We start from the raw sequence: 16,803 nt of genomic DNA on the forward strand, positions 1-16,803 counted from the left end.
AAGGTAGCATAGAAACCACTGACAACCAACAGCCCCAGAAATAATTAACTTACTCCACACCAACCCTCTAGCCAGAATCACAAACTAGACTTAATAACTAATATTTGAATAGCGCTACATGGCTTATATAGTGATCTCATATCCATCACCTCTTTGAACTGCTAAACAACTCTGTGAACTAAGTAGAGCTAATTATAATCTACTATTTATTGAAGAAGAAATTGAGCTTAATAGTTGCCAAGTGCCTTTCTTAACATCACACAGCACAGCAGTATATGTGGCCGAACCCAGAAGTGATCCAAATCTTCTTACTCCAAGTCCAATTTCATTTCTTCTTTTTTTCTTTCATTGGCAGTATTCTTTTTTCCTCTATACTGGGTTGACTCAAGTTTGTCCCCTCTGCTGGATTTACTGAACAAGCAGTGAAGTGACCAAAAATATGAATAATCCATATGTCCCTGGTTAGTTAAGAATTGACTTTTTGTTAGGAAAAAATAATAATGCATCCATGTAGCACCTCCTCAAAAAAGTTTGCATTTTCAATCTCACATATATATCTTATCTCACATATATAGATCTGACTCTCTCCGAATTTATTTGTTCTTCTCAATTTGCTGCTTAGGTGTTTTAATGGAAAATATTTGTAGTTGTACCTTTGAAAAGGTTTCATGTTAAACTTCTAGAGTGTCCTCATAATAAACACATTTGCTGGAAGAATGTTGGGCATATGCAGTTTCTAAACATAATCAAACCACATTGTCCTAAAAACACTTAGTTCTCAGAGGCCCTGAATTATAGCACTCTTATCCCATGCCCTGATGGGGGTGACTTCAATCTCACAGTATTCATAAAGCTTTTGCCACTTACTGCAGTTGTAGCGTGTGTTCATTTTTAACTCCACAAAGGACAGAATCCTGTGTACACAGGCTTTGCTATCGGAACTAGAAAATATCTCATTGCATCTGAAAAACTTAAAATGCCCTTTTCTGAGTTAAAGATAAGGTGGGATGGCATGGCAGGGAGCTGAGCAGACAGAGATGGGCAGGACACTTTAAATGTTCAGTCACCAGGTTCTTCAAAGGTCTCTGACACTTAAGAAGCAAGGGGTCCTGGGAGGTGAAGAAAGGAAAAAAACACATTTTTCTGGTTTTACTAGACAAAGAGGTACAAAATCACACCAAACTTACCTTGAAGGAAAGTGGAAGAGATGAGATCTTCAGAAGGTCTTAAAAATGATCCAAGTTTGAGAAAAGACTTATAAGTAGGATAAGCAGGAGTATCTGGTGGGTTGAGATAAAGTTGCATCAAAACTAAAGCAGCTTCTCCTGCCATCAAAATAAAGCAGTATTTTTTTTTTTTTTTTAAATTTTGAAGCTTGAGCATGGCTTATGTAGATTTTATAACCTTGACTTCAGTGGTATTTTCCCCATATACCAGGGTCTACTAGGTAACCCTATAGGAATTGGTTACTTGCTTTTTTACCGGCATATGTTGCCACTGGCCATGCCAATACACTGCTTGGTGGCTGGATGAATCCCTCATTTCATCCACGTTCCAATAACTGAGGAGTTCTGTCTCTGACCTTGATAAATTCTTTGATAAAACTGTATTTACCAGCAGCTTCCAATATCACCTGAGCCCTCCCTTCCTTTAATGTATAAACTGCTTCCCCATCCATCCCCGTTTATTATCCTGTCTGTAACTAGACATTGCTGCCAGAATGCATCCCCTGCAGAAACTAGGCCTTTCCACAGCGGGATCCGACAAATCCACATCAATGTGGCACCACGCAGATTTGTAAAGAAGCGGGGATGCCTAATATCTCTCCCTGTGACATCTGGAGAAGGACAAGTAAAGACCAGGTACATTCACCGGCTGCCACTCAGAGCAGCCAGAGAGTCGATTCACTTCCCCAGCCTTGTAGGCTACTCTTATGAAGTGCATGGGAGTTATCTCCTGCTCAGCACAGTGCTCCCTTTACTCTTGAAGGCCAAATTGCCTTCAGTCCTCGGGACCCTTTCATTACTGTTTGAACAGGCTGGGGGCTGACTTGCAGGATCTCTTCCTGCTACCCCCATAAAGACCAAAGCATGAAAGGTGCTTAATGCCACCATTTGCCATGAGCAACCTGCTTTTAAAATGTGACTTTATTCAGTGATTGTGGTGGGAACGCTCAGTTTTAGATGTTCTCAGGTGCTCTTTGAGGGGTGGGATAGAGAAAGGGAAGTGCCTTTGTCTGATGCAAGAGTGGAGAGGTGAACCTTTTCTGAGACACTAGATGGCACAGCAGCTGTGAGCTTGCTTCTGTCACTGCTGTCACAGACACGAGATCTAACTGGGGTGGCAGGGGCTCACGTTCTGATCCGCTTTGGTGGGCACAGGTTGGCCAGACTGACTTTTGCTCCATCTGCCCTTCCTGGGATTTACTTCAACTTTCAATCCTAATGACATGTCGAGGCCCCTGAAGGACAGCATCCTGGCTCACAGCAAACCTCTCATGAATGCTTTTCTTGCATTGCTAACTGTGAATATACTCATTTTTAAAAATAAGTCCCTTCATATCTTGCAGTCCTGACTTCTCTCACCTCATTAAAACATTTACCGAAAACAGGACCAAAAAGTTCGTGGATTGCCAAATGATGGTGGCCTGCCCTGTGATTACATTGACCATTTCAGACCATAGGCTTGGCTTTTTTTGTTCTCATTGGGTTTTTCTTTTTACCCTTTCATTTTGAATGTTGTTTAAGACCCAGAGACTAAACTGTTTTTTGGCTTTGCTCATCCTGTTTCGGCTGCCATGGGCTTCTCTGCAGCATCCAGAGAGGCCATGTGGAAGTCTTTATTTCTCTGCACCAGCCACTGATGAGTGGAGGACCAGGGGTGGAACAATCAGGTGCCACAGCTGCCCTGAAGGCGGTGGGGGCTGTCTCTACAGTGAGGCATGTTTCCTGCCAGGCTTTGCTTTAAGAGGTATGTCAGGGAGCAGGCAGGCTCAGGCCATCCTTTTTTGTCCCACTAGTTGCCAAAATAAAGAGGATTTCCCAGGAATGGAGCCCTTCTGTGCTCTCCCTTCCTGGGAGAGCCGCCTCCTTTTCCTCCCCTGTGTCTCCCAGAAGGGCCCAGGGATTTCACACGCTCTGTTCTGCTTCTCTCTCAGGCTCCAGCACTCACCTGAGAGTCTTCTCTGGGCATCTGTCTTAGAGAGCAGGCCTCAGGTTTCCACCTGGCACCAAACTCTGCCACTGTCTACTGCTCAGTGTGGCGGGCGTTGGGAGGAGGGCCTGACGGCCCAGCGGACCTGACCTTGGAGGTGTTGGCATCAGAGTGGCTGACCTTGATTAGCCACTGTGGCCTGCCGTCTTCTGTCCTCTGTGCTTGCTGGTGCGAAGCTTGTCTTACTCCTGTGGTGGTTTTCTTCTGTGAGTGTGGACCTGTGGCTGCTTCCAGTCTTATTTCTCAGACATTCTATTATCTGCTTCCTCACATTCAGGAATTCCTATAACTTTCTGGTCTGCCAAGAGTACTATTTTGTTGTTTGTGGTGGTGGTGTTGCATGTTTGTTTTTCAGTGCTGTTCCGGATGTTAAAATATCTTTTCCATCAGACCTTTAGCATGGCAGACAAAAATCTGGCCAAAAATGGGCCCAGCCCAGCAGGTGGTACTTGTTGGTCTTGGGTGGTCACTTCCATCCAGCCCCATGGATCTTGGCATAGTTAGGCTGAGTAACTTCAGCTGGTCTAAGATGGTTACTCGTACCTCATTATTGGATGGATAAATCTATAATCCTAGGGAAAATGTACTTTTCTATCATTTTATGGGACTTGGAGTAAGAAGTGAGGTCCATCATTTTCACCCTGTCACCTTTCTCTATTAATAATTAACTATTTGCCATGACACAAATGTGTCTTGTATCAGAAGTGGCTTGTAGCATAGACACCTTGTCTTACTTAACCTTCCTTGGGAAGGATAACAGAGCACAATCCCCATTTCCCCTAGGCCACAAAACAAGATCTGGGCCATGGGACTGCTGCCATCTCCCTCGGGCAGGCCCTAGATTTAGCATGAATTGTGAGAACTCGTGTGTTCATTTGTCTGATGAGCTGGATTGAACACCTACTCTTATAATCATGCCGTGCTGCATTTGTGCTGTATTTCCAGTGTGTACAGTGCTTTGTGTATCTTAACTCATTTGACTTTCACAACAATCCTGTTTATTATTCCCATTTTACAGATGCAGAAACAAGGCATTAGACCAATTGGACAACTAGGAAGTTCACGATTTAGATCTTTAATCCAGTTTCTGCTTCCAATCCAGTGCCCTTTGCACTACAAGATACTGTTTTTCTTGAAAAGAGCAGTATCAGGTCATGGATATTTAAGCAAATAGCATTCATCACAATATGTTCTAATTACCACAGCGGTAGGACCATGTGCCATGGAAGAACAAAGATTAGAGAGCCAGTTTTACCTAGGAAAGATCAGAGCTGGGCTTGAGGCAGAAAAAAAATATCTTAGGAAAAAAGAAGAGCGTGCAAAGTCTTGGAGGCATGGAAAAGCTTAGCGTGTCTGAGGAGTGGAGAAATGCCTGGTATGGCTGGAGCAGGGAAAGTGACTGTCAGGGAAGATGTGAGGAGAGGGGAGAGAGGTGAGTCTGAGAAAGTGAATCGAGGTCTGGCTTTATTTTTTTTGTTGTTTTTTGGGGGGGGTTTTTTTGTCTTTTTCGTGACCGGCACTCAGCCAGTGAGTGCACTGGCCATTCCTATATAGGATCCATACCCGTGGCGGGAGCATCGCCGCGCTCCCAGCGCTGCACTCTCCCGAGTATGCCACGGGCTCGGCCCGAGGTCTGGCTTTAAAGAGTCTGGTGTAATGATGAGGAAGCACTTCTGCATAGATTGAGCTTGCAGGACTTGTGGATTATCTAGGAAGAGATGGCCAGGGAGCCACGGGAGCTCAGCAAAGAGGGCTATTTGGAGATAAAGGCTTAGATCTCAACGTTATTTGGATGGAACTTGAAGGGGTTCCCCAGGGAGAGAAGGTAGAACAAAGCCTTGGGGACAGAGCACAATGCAGGAGGTAGACCAAAGAACAACAAACTGAAAAGACCTTGAGAAGCAATGTTCAGAGAAGCAGGAAGAGAGCCAGGAGGGCAGCAGCAGGGGGAGAAAGGAGCTCAGGCAGAGCTCAGCATGTGGGGCAGCGAGTAAACTGAGTAGGTTTCAAAATGAGCTTGAACTTGCCATCTTCACTTCTTTCTCCACACTTTGGTACAGGACTTAAGGCTAACTGTAGTGGCTCAAAGGTCAGCCTTGAACCACCACGTCAGATTTTTAGTATATTGCATGGAGGATCTGACATTGCTTCATCATGTTTTAAATCTTGGATGAAATATCATTATTTTTAATATTATGGGACATGTAGATTCTAAAGACAGCACTTTTTAAAAAATCCATAAGAGTTCATCAATATGGATTTCATACTGGTATGATATAAACCCTCCTCCTAAACTCAGAGATCTGCTCCCAAAATTCTAACTTTGAATCTGTCGAGAGTTTAGGGCTAAATTCTAAAACTTTTCTTTACCCAGCTGGGTTTACTCCTCCCTCCATAACAGGGCCTACCCCACGTGGAGGTGAGAATGAGATTTGGTGACTGTTTTCTCTTTTAGCCAAGTGTCTCGGAGGGTCCCATGCTATTTGCAGCTGATGTCAAGTAGCCAGAACAGCAGGGCTGCTCCTTGTGCTGAAGAGCCATAATCCTATTACGCCTACTTTGAGACTTTCACATTAGCTGCCTCTAGAGTAGTGGATGGACGAAGGTGACTCGATTGACTTTTAAATCCCCTAGGGTCCTAGTTTCAAAATCCCCATGGCTAAGTCAAGTAGGAGATTAGGCCTTTTGCTGAGAAGGCCTGACTCCTTTGGAGCCCCTGTGGCCACAGTTTTTCTTCAATGACTTTATGGGTCTTATATTTTCTGGGTTCCACCACTAAGCACTAGATTGGTGTGCAGTTGTGTCCTTCAGTGGTGATCCTTAGCAGGAGGTGAGCCCGGCTGGCGTCGCCTGGGTCATGGATTTAGTATCTGTCTTTGTACAGTCATGATTAGGAGATATATCCTCTGTTGATTCTGTAAGGACACCATATTCTTTTGTTCATGTAAAGCTGTCCTGTGAAGGTAGCATGCAAGGTGCACAGTTTTATTCCTCCAGTTAGTCCTCGCTAGATCTGACATCTGCCTCTTATTATAATGGGGTTGCAAAGTTATTTAATCCAATTAACTATTTTAGAATATTTATAATTCCGTTTTGATTACTCAGGGTGTGTGTCTAATAATTAACTAAGTTTCAGATGTAATTTGCTGGACCAAATGTCATATTTTATTTGTTTTTGTTTAACTTTTTTTTTTTTTTTAATTTTATTTTGTCGATATACATTGTTTAACTTTTTATGCAAGGGGTTGAGTTTTGAATATCACTTTGCTGGATTTTTTTTTCACTAACAAATAAATGTGTAGGAACCTTCACATTTGGTGCTTATGTTAGCTCTCACAACATCTCTCTTAGAAAGGGATTGTCCTCAGTTTGCAGATGAGACTAAGACTCTGATGTCATATGGCTGGCGAGTGGTTGCACTGAGGTTAGAACTTTATCTTCAGACTCTAAATGCAGTGCTCTATTCGGTTCACCAACACTCCCCAAATTTGTTTGACCAAGGAACACTTTTTAAATTGTTATGTAATGATGAAACACTATTCGTAGCTCATTAAGGTTTAGATGTTTAATATACAGTAACATTGAATAATATCATAAATTGTTGGAATTTTAGGACTAAATGCATAAAACAGACTGATGTAATAGGCAATGATCATGACTGCAGCAATTAGTGCAGAGTAACTGCTGCCTGTCCATCATGTCTTTCAGCTGACTTTCTAGCCCTCGCAGAATTAATAACCCATTTGTTTGTTCCTCGCAGAATTAATAACCCATTTGTTTGTTCTTAAGTTTCAGAAACATATTAGGGTTTCTTATTAAACACTGTTAGTGATTCCAAAATAATTATAGATATAAAGGTGATTGGAAATCTCCTCCATCTTTCAATGCCAAAAATGTCCATAACCATTTCATACCCCATTTCTTAAAGGCATATTATTGGATACTAGCTATATAATAAATTTTAGAATAAAAAAGCTTTACATAAACTTATTAACAGCTCATAGACATTGGCGGTCCATGGAACAGAGTTTGGGAAGTGTGGACATATACCGCCCTGCTTTCCCTCTCTTATCCCAGACACTACAATTTGCTTTCTCCTCATCGCAGGCCCTTACCTCCTCCGGGCTAGGTAAGAAAACATGGAGTCTATGTGCATCCTATACAACTTCTCTGGAAGAAGCATTTTACAGAACCCATGACAATAGTGACAGCGCATTATTATTCTTTTAGGCTAAGATATCACACAGGATCCCAAGGAATTTGGATCATTTGTCAAGTTGATTAAATCAGTTGTTCCTAGTGGTGTTAAAAGACAAGTTTTGTCATTATTGATTAAAGTGGTCATGAAAAACAATTTTTAGATTCATTACAAAGTGAGGGATAAATTAGCCAACTACAGTGGGAGTGGAGATGCTGTTCTCTCTGAGATTGGAAGGGAAGGGACCCTGTGCACATTGGATTTATCTCTTGTCCTTCCATCAAGGAACACATTCATTTGAAAATGACTTTAGAGATTATAATGGCACAATTTCTTCCTCCACTAATAACTTTTTATGTAGAAGAAATCCCTGAGCACACCACTGACACTTGAATCCATTTCCATGTTTGAAGCCTTAATGAAGACCTTTCGTTCATTATTTCCGTGTTACTTCTTGTCTTTGTAGACCTGGCCAGAGGACTGTGGATGACCTAGAGATTATCTATGAAGAGCTTCTTCATATTAAAGCCTTATCCCATCTTTCTACCACAGTAAGTTGTCTCAGTTGAGCAAGGTCAGGGAGACTTTGAGTTAAATGCACTGTGAGGTCTGGAGGAGAGTATTATGGAGTGGTTGGCGGGGAGAGGGATAGGAATGCCTGAATTCTACCTTGTAAATCACCCTGACTCTCTCTTATGAAATACTAAGGAAGTTATACCCAAGAACAATCACCAAAAGGGAATCAAGTATTACCACGTTATTAGTAGCTGCCCATGTGCCCTAAACCCCAAAGCATCTGAAATGAGTAGAATTGGAACATTTGCTTTATGCTTCTAAATCTAAGCTTTGGAATCTGCACACTCAGACAAAAGAGCCAGGACTTGGGAGGGACTCTGAACCCCTTCTATAGCATATCGAGCCAGAGGGAGGAAGGAGAGAAATCTAGATGCCCTGTCTGGGCCCAAGGTTTGCTGCCTAGTGAGAAAGGAAGCAGAAAGTTCAAGAGAGCACCAGTTCAGATATGTTAGGCCGCAATACCACTACCCACTAGTAAAAAGTGGCCCAATGGCCATATCTCATTGTGAACTTTTGCCTGCTTAAGTTATTCAGGAGATAGAAATTGTGGCCTCTGAATAGGGATAGAAACACCTCCTCCTGTAGGAATATGATTTCCAAGCAACGCAAGTTTCTAATTTGCTAATAATTCAGGGAGAAGGAGAAGGAGATGGTTTCAACTTTCACAGGTTATATGCTGAGACCCCTAAGCAACGTCTACATGCCAAATTCATCTTTCATTCCCAGCTCACTAAAGATGATGTCATGCTACCGCACAGTGGCAGTACCTACTGGTCCCTGCTGTGTGGGGTAAGGTTCAGGTCTGCTGAGAGCAGTGAGGCATTTGCCACAGCCATGTACAGAAGGTCTCCAAGCCTCCGCTCCCCTTCAACCCAGAGTGGGTTCCTTCACAATTGTCCCACCCCTGCACTATTGGGGGTCCAGAGGCTCACTCACCTATGTAGACCATCTGGGGAGTGGTCCAGCCAGCCTCCCTTCCTTCCTTCCAATGCCCTGTCATCCTTCATGTCTTTATGGTGGGGCAAATCTAGTGCTTGGGAGCCTCACCTGTGGAGTCCCCACATATATAGGGACAAGCAACTGAGGCTCTATGAGCTCATGCTATAGAGGGAAGTAAGGAAGGAGGACCCCTTTTCTCTATCTATGCTCCAGGTACTCAGCATGCTCCATTCTGACTTCCCCAGTCCTGGTGGAATTGAAAGGATTATAGGTAGTCTCCTTTCTACCTTAAACCCCAGTTACCCAGGCACTGTGGAAAATTCTCAGGTTACCTAGTTCTTAGAGAGATAGAACCAACATTTAGGACCATAATTTGGAATTTTTTAAAAATTGGAAATTTAACTATCTAGGAATATGTGTAATTTTAGCTATCTAAGAATAGAAATCTTCTCACATATTTAAGCTTAATTACTCAACCTCAAGACATTAAATTTTCTGACATGTTGGCAGTGATGCATTATGTGTGGCAGCAAAGAGCCACTAGGCAACAGAGTCACGTTGTACTGTAGATGGTCTCACCTTCCGGCAGACAAATTGGCTGGGTAGCGCATGTGAGACCATGTTTTAAACATCTCTAGGGTGATGGTGTGGTATGAATTAGCCATACTCTAGTCTATAAAAATTGCTTTTGCACGAGCTTTAAGTCTAGTGAAAGTGGTTCTGGGTGAGCAGCCGCCAGTGAGGTGAGGTGTGGGAAGGAGGGGTGCAGGTAGGGCTGTGCTCCAGAAAGAGAACCCGCCCCCTGCAATCTGGCCTTCCCACCTTCTTTCTCTTTCTTCTAGGTGAAACGGGAGTTAGCAGGTGTTCTCATTTTTGAATCTCACGCCAAAGGAGGAACTGTGTGTAAGTGAAAGCTGTGACTGCACAGTGCACCTGGCTGGCACCTGGGCGCCCACGTGCACCAGAGCACTGGCTGCACACGCCACGGCTCGCCCCGGCTCTGACTTGGCAGGTGTCCTGCGGCACTCTGGTTTTGCTGGACCTGTGATTATTTCCAGCACATGTGAATTATTCTGAAGTATGGGGGTTTTCTGGTAGCAGCTTGTATAGCCTGAGCCTCACCCTTTCCCCACCCTACTGGCTCAGGGTGGTGTCTAAAGAGGGTGGGATGAAGTCACTGCTCTTAGGACAGGACCCTAGGCGGTACTTTCTGCAGTGACCTCACTACAGTTTGTGGCTTTAGAAAAACTAACCTTTCTCTTGAGATTGCTGGTTAGAATGACAATTAAACTATCCCGGTTTCCTTTTCTTCTCCCATTCCATGATAGGCTCCAAGCCTGAGAGAATTTCTTTGCCCCAAATACTTATGCAGTACAAATATATAGTATCTCTCCAAAATCCAACTTGTAATTAAGTTCTGTGATCATTTGGAAGCAAGAAATTGAAATTTGATAGTAATAGATGGGAACAGTATTATTTAAGCTGGCATTTCCCACTAAAAATCTTTCTTGAAAACAGGGTTAGTGATCTACTAAGGTCAGGAAATGCCTCCTCTACTCTCTTGTAGAATCATAAGACCTATCAGCATGCTAAAGGTTCTCAGAAATTCTGCAATAAACAAGAATGCTCACTGTACTTAAAGTTACACACTTCCTAAACCTAGGGACACATGGAACACTTTTAATGGACACCTGTTAACTTTTCAAGAGACATGTTTTGGAACATCTTTTTTCTTCAGGCTGAGCTGTGTTAGTCGAATAATCAGGAAACATGAATTGCAAAAGCAAAAATAGTTTTACAAATAATACTTAAATGTTTTACTTCAGGCATCAGAAGTGGTCTGACATTGATAATCTATTTTAGTAAGAATGTTATTTCTTTACATTTTAAAGGTTCACTTTAATAGTTTTTATTTTTATCATTGATGACTTATTCTTTTCTCATTTATTCTTTTCATTCAAACTAATTGTTTCCATTTTACTATTAAATATTACAACACCTTTTTAATCTTTATCAAACATGACATCATACTGTATTTTTTTCATATTTCCTAAAGAATGAAATTATACTGTTAACAGCCGAAGGTCTGTTGTTCCCTCCTTTAGGCCATTCATTTATTTCCCTCCCCAGGGTAACTCCTACTCTGAATGGAATAGTTATCATTCCAATCCATTTTTTAAAAAATATGTAGGTAACGATATGTAGTACTCTTCTGCGTGTTTTCATACCTCACATTATTGGTCAGATTACTTTTTAAAATTATTTTGCTATAGCATAAGTTTTGATAAATTGTGGGGGAAATGTGTATGACTTTAAGAAATGTATTGCTGGTCAACTGATATCTGGTAAAAACTTAACTGTTAGGGCAAAGCAAGGAGAGCAGTGTTTCTCCTCCTTTCATGTTATATGGAAAAGGAAATAATATGCCACCTGAATAAGTTGGTATTTGCCAGTCACTTTTTTCGTATTTTACGTATGCATAATGCTGGGGATTTAAAATGATGATTTGATAAGCTATAATTTATATTGATGTGCTTCTATTCTTGTCATAAGTCTTTTCATCTTTTTTGTGTCTAGTGTTTAACCAGGGGGAAGAAGGTACCTCCTGGTACATTATTCTAAAAGGATCAGTGAATGTAGTCATTTATGGCAAGGTATATATATATATATATATCTTTTTCTTTTTGAATCTTTATTATGCTCCATTTACTAGTGTGTCTCTAAGTCTTAGCAATGTAGTGCTACAATTAAATTTACAACGACATTGTTACTGCTTGTAGAAAAGACGTGATTGCATCTTAAATCATAAATTATCTCAATTGTTATACTCTGAGTAGTATTGTACTTTGTGGGACTCATCTCCTTATGGATTATAATGTATACATTTAAGTTAGGCCATAGACCATATTACTCAATGAAAGAAAAATGAAGCACTATAATTTAATTATAAAATCTCCCTTTGTCTTCCCTAGGTACACCCATTTATATATACAGTGTTTTAGAAGGAAGGGGGTCTTGTGGCAAGAGGCAAGTTGGTGTTTGCTCCATTTCAGGAATCATCTTCATCTGAATGTTCTGTTTTTTCCAGGGTGTGGTCTGCACCCTGCACGAGGGAGATGACTTCGGCAAGTTAGCACTAGTGAATGATGCCCCACGAGCTGCCTCTATTGTCTTGCGAGAAGATAATTGCCATTTCTTAAGAGTAGACAAAGAGGATTTCAACCGGATCCTGAGGGTGAGTCCAAAGCAAAGTGTGGCTAAGGGACATCCCATTTTTCCTTTTGCCAAACAAGAGAAGATTTGTGCGTAGTGTTAATCGAGAAGTATTCTGATGAATGAATGCTCTGGGACAAAGGGCCTTTGTCACAGAACTGGTACATTCAATGCACTGGTATGCATTCTGAGCTCCAGAGGTAGTACTCCAGTGAAGCTGCAAATGTAGGAAGCTGTGCTGGACCCAGTACCTCTGCACATGCCTCTACTGGTCCATGAGAATTGAAGATAAACAGAGACTGCCTTGGCAAAATGTCAAAGTCAGAGAAGTTTCGCTTTGGCATCCTAGATGTCCTGTTTAGTGTCCGTCCCCACCCCACTCTCCAACACAGTGGCAGCCCCCCCGCCCCCTGCCTTTCTCTATTTTAGACCTTCCTAGTCTCCACCTCCTATCTCTTCCCAAAGTTGAACCTTTCTCAAATCATCACACACTCTCTTGATTTATTGAGTGTTTTCATTTCAGTGGGAATTAACATCAATCATGGTTACTCCAACCAAATATTTTCATTTTGAGTGCTTTATCTCAAATTATTTCAAACTAAAGGAATTTCAGACATTGGCAAGTAGTTGAAAAATAATTGGCGTGAAAGAGGGAGCTGTGAATTACACTTAAAGTTCACTCTGAAGATAACCCTGCTCTAAGGTTATTAAGATATTTGTGAGAGTGGGTGATGTTTAGAAGAAATGGTCCCTGTTCTCTCTCCACAGTCCCTGGGGAATGATGACCCAGCTTTCACTGGAAGAGGCCTGATAGAGGACTGCTTGGCATGATGACAATGTCCCATCCTGCCCGGCCTCTCAGGTGGCCTGTGGTCCTCCTTGCCCTAGCTTGAGCTTACCCGAGAGGCCATTCCCTAGGATCTCTCTGCCCTCTGCCCTTCCCTGCATCTTCTTGCAGCTGTAGCAACTTTCTCTATCCAATCCTAAGCTCCTTCATGTGGCTTTTGTGCTTTCTGGTACATTTCCATTATTTAATGATGATTTACAGTGTCATCCTCCATCTATCCTTACACAGCCTTACACATTTGCCTTTCATGGCAAAATTTCTGATAACAAAGTTCATCTCAGGAATGCATTGCCTTAATGCAAAGAAAGTTAAATTAAAATTTATACCATTGAATAATATAGAAAAAACTACATGGAATTTCACTTGGTTCTCATCTGATCTCTTTTAAGATGGAAGCTAATGTGGACGAAAATCACATTAAATTTTTAAAATTATTTTAAATGATATTGCAGTTAAGAGATAAACTTCACTAACTCTTTGAAGTTTACACACATGGAGTTTAGAGTCAGCCAAAAAATTCTTTGGAAGAATCAGATTAGGAATATTATCATTGATGTGATTTATGAAATCACTGAAAATAACTGAAAAAGGTTTTTAACATATTTCAAACTTTTGTAAAAGAAAAGTCTTTTGATTAGAAAGAAAAAGAAAATGTGCCACTCCTGCGAAAACTAAATATGCTTGGGAGAAAGAACTTTGCTGAAGCTGAGTGCTGTTTACTCCACATTTTAATAAAGAATAAATGCCTTTGCTCCCCTGTCTTCCTGCTGTACCACAATCTCCCAAGAGTTTCTCAGAGTACAACCACACTTCTCTCTACTCTGCTGTTTTTCTGAGTCTAAGCAGAATTCTAAAAGCACATGCCTCAAACCTCATCTGGTCCTCTCTCTGACCACTCCAGCCCTTGACTTTGAAAATGACTTAATTTGTAGACGCAACAATTAGCATCACAAGCACCAAACGAGTTTCTGAAGCATTTGAAATTTTTTTTCATTGTCTGAGTAAACTGCAGCATCTGTATGTGGTGTAATTTGTATTTGCAGGACGTTGAGGCGAATACAGTCAGACTTAAAGAACATGACCAAGATGTCTTGGTGCTGGAGAAGGTCCCAGCAGGGAACAGAGCTTCTAATCAAGGAAACTCACAGCCTCAGCAAAAGTATGTTTGTATCCAACACTGTAATTGCCAGACTATGATTAACCTTTTCACATGGTATCATCATTTCTACAATAGCATGTTCTCCTTTTTTGTGGAAGATGGCAGTGTGGCAGTGTGTGTGAGTTTTTTTCTCGCTATTGACTAATCACACATCTTGTGGAGTATAATGTATCCATTTCTGGCACTGCATTGAGCTTGGTGCTGCCTAGAGTAATTCTGGAGAGAAGATTCCTCTACACTGAAAACCTTTCTCTGTACAGTGTTCAACTGTAATAGCTTTGGGACAGAAGGCATGTGCAAGAACAATGGAAATAGGAATGCCACACAGCTCAAAGGATATGTAGGCCCCTGGGTGATGAGATCCTTTGATATTTGAATTTCATATGTGGGATGTCTCACGAGGTGTTTTCATCTTGTTATCAGAATGAGTGTTTTTGATGGAAAACCAGATTTCAAATATGAAACAGTCTGTTGATTGCGGCCCAGAAACATCCATTTGGCCTCATTCATACTTATTCCTGCTAATGTCAAAAGCATATTTGCTTCACATTTCTCAGGTCTCCTGTTTCACTTGAGTCTGTTTCGGTATGTCTGTGTGCAGTTCCAGCTTTTGCTGCAACTCTCTACATAAGACTTTTTCATCAGATGTACCAACATTTGAGTGGTAAGACAGGAGAAGTAGGAAATGTGGCTCTAAGAAATCAAAGCAAATTGCAGAATCTAGTTTTTTAAATGGAGATTAACTTTCAGTCTTAGTATAATGAAAACACCAATTCTGTAGCTAAAGAAATGTTACCAAATAGTATGTTTAAAGATAATGCATCCCAAGTAATTTTCCTTTGCCAAGTAAGTGGGGTGTTCTTTTTATCAGGACATTTACTATAACTGATGAATTTTTATTGTTTAGACTAAAAGCCATTTTCATCTGGATAAACCAACATATTTGCAAAGAAGGTAGGAAGAAATACAGTACTATTGAATAGCTGTAGTATATTTTGCAGGTCTTATCTAATCCCTATTATATTACAACCCCTTTTAAAAGATGGAGAGAGACCCCCCTTCTGGCCAGCCACAAAAAAATAAAAATAAAAGATGGAGAAATTTAGGCTCAAAGGAGCAAGTTACTTGCCCAAGGTCTCAAAGCTTGTAATGGTAGAGCTTGGATTCAAATCCAGCCTGACCAATTTGCACACCTACACTCCTTCCATCTTCCAGCTCACTATTGCAAAATATAAAATATAAGTATTATGCAGTACATACTGCAAACCAATGTATTTCAAAAGAGCTGACATAAAAAGACTATATAAAAAACTATCCTCCCACTTACAAAACTATAAAATTATCATCCAAATTTCTTTCACCTGTTACTACTATCCATTCTTGAAAATGTTTTTGACCAAATGTTTTTAACAGTTGTCCTGCTAGCAATGCCTCATATGTTTCAGGAAAATTATACTAACTAAAAAGGTAAGCCTTGAGAATTCTCCTTAACCTTGAAACATTTGATCAAGAGGTCCCCTGGAGGTCTCCTTCCTTCACCTCTCCATATCACTGGGGAAGGATCAAAAGCATGTGCTTGTCTATATCTCCCATTCAGGGTATCCTGCAAATATAGGTTTCTTATGCATTCAAATTAAGGGGGGTGGAAAAGGAGAGACCACGTGTATTAAATTCATTTTAAGCCTGTATCTGATTTTCTGTTATATCTCCTTAATTGCATCTTGTAGTCCAATCCAAATTTCTTATACAGTTCAAAAACTTGTGCATGTTCACAGCAAACCATTTAAGAAATATCAGAGTACAAAATAATGCATCATCAAAAACTGTTTCCTCAAAGAATGAAAAGTTGGTCTCTCAAGGGTATTTTCTATGTCGAGCTCCCCCAAATCAGACCAGAGTTGAAAAGGGGGCCCATGTAAATGTATTTTGGGCTGATGTTCTGGACAACTTTGATAACAGGGCAGCAACCGTATCTATGGATGGACTTAAAATTTAGGAAGCTTTAGGGCCTCCATCTCCTCAGTAATTATCCTTTTTGAGCTCAAGAAGAGTCACTATGTTGGTGCTGATAATAATGTTATTTTTCTGATTCACTTCTTCCTTGAAAAATCCAGAATAGTTTACGTATACATTTTAAACTTTCCAAACCATCTGACTCTGCCCAAGCCACTCATCTCTGAATGTGATATCAAAATGTAATAAGACTATTTCTTGTGATGTATAAATTGTATGGAGCCCTCAAACATTTACCATTTTGGAGATCTTCTCTCCTTTGTGGTTATGACAGTTTAGTGAGAAAGAAAGAATTTGAACGACTATTCCTATTTTAGTTACTGTGTGTCTTTTTCCTTATCTTATTTTCTCATTGCTCAGCTCCATTTCCCTTTGCTCAACTCTATCCTGTTTGCAGGAAGATAGTCTCTTTCAGGTCCCCCCCACCCCCTTTTTTGTTCTAAATGCAAATAGAAGTATCCTCATTTGCATACTTAGTGTAGGGAAAAGATTTTCTGTCACAGATTTAAAACTTCGCAGCTTATATAGTGTAACCATTTAGGGTTCACTTTTAACTTGAAGTAGAGTAGCTCTTTCATGCAATAAACTGAAAAGAGCCATGCTGTCTGTTCTTTAAGTGGTCTTGACCTCATTTAAACAGAGGTT

The 16,803-nt window shown here is 40.9% G+C and overlaps 1 protein-coding gene across 3 annotated transcripts in view; it reads left to right on the plus strand.

The window, feature by feature from the left end:
- The window catches only part of RAPGEF4 (Rap guanine nucleotide exchange factor 4), a 285,199-nt gene that overhangs the window by 214,317 nt on the left and 54,079 nt on the right, over nt 1-16,803 (plus strand). For 2 of the 3 annotated variants that reach the window (XM_063077705.1, XM_063077715.1), the window contains exons 11-15: nt 7,878-7,962; nt 9,769-9,829; nt 11,504-11,580; nt 12,015-12,161; nt 14,030-14,145. In XM_063077705.1, coding sequence (XP_062933775.1) covers nt 7,878-7,962; nt 9,769-9,829; nt 11,504-11,580; nt 12,015-12,161; nt 14,030-14,145 — 486 coding nt within the window. Of the gene's footprint in view, nt 1-7,877; nt 7,963-9,768; nt 9,830-11,503; nt 11,581-12,014; nt 12,162-14,029; nt 14,146-16,803 lie in introns of those variants that run through there. The other variant, XM_063077719.1, reaches the window with a different exon arrangement.

This window comes from Cynocephalus volans, chromosome 1 (assembly GCF_027409185.1).
Source record: "Cynocephalus volans isolate mCynVol1 chromosome 1, mCynVol1.pri, whole genome shotgun sequence".
Lineage (NCBI taxonomy): Eukaryota > Metazoa > Chordata > Mammalia > Dermoptera > Cynocephalidae > Cynocephalus > Cynocephalus volans.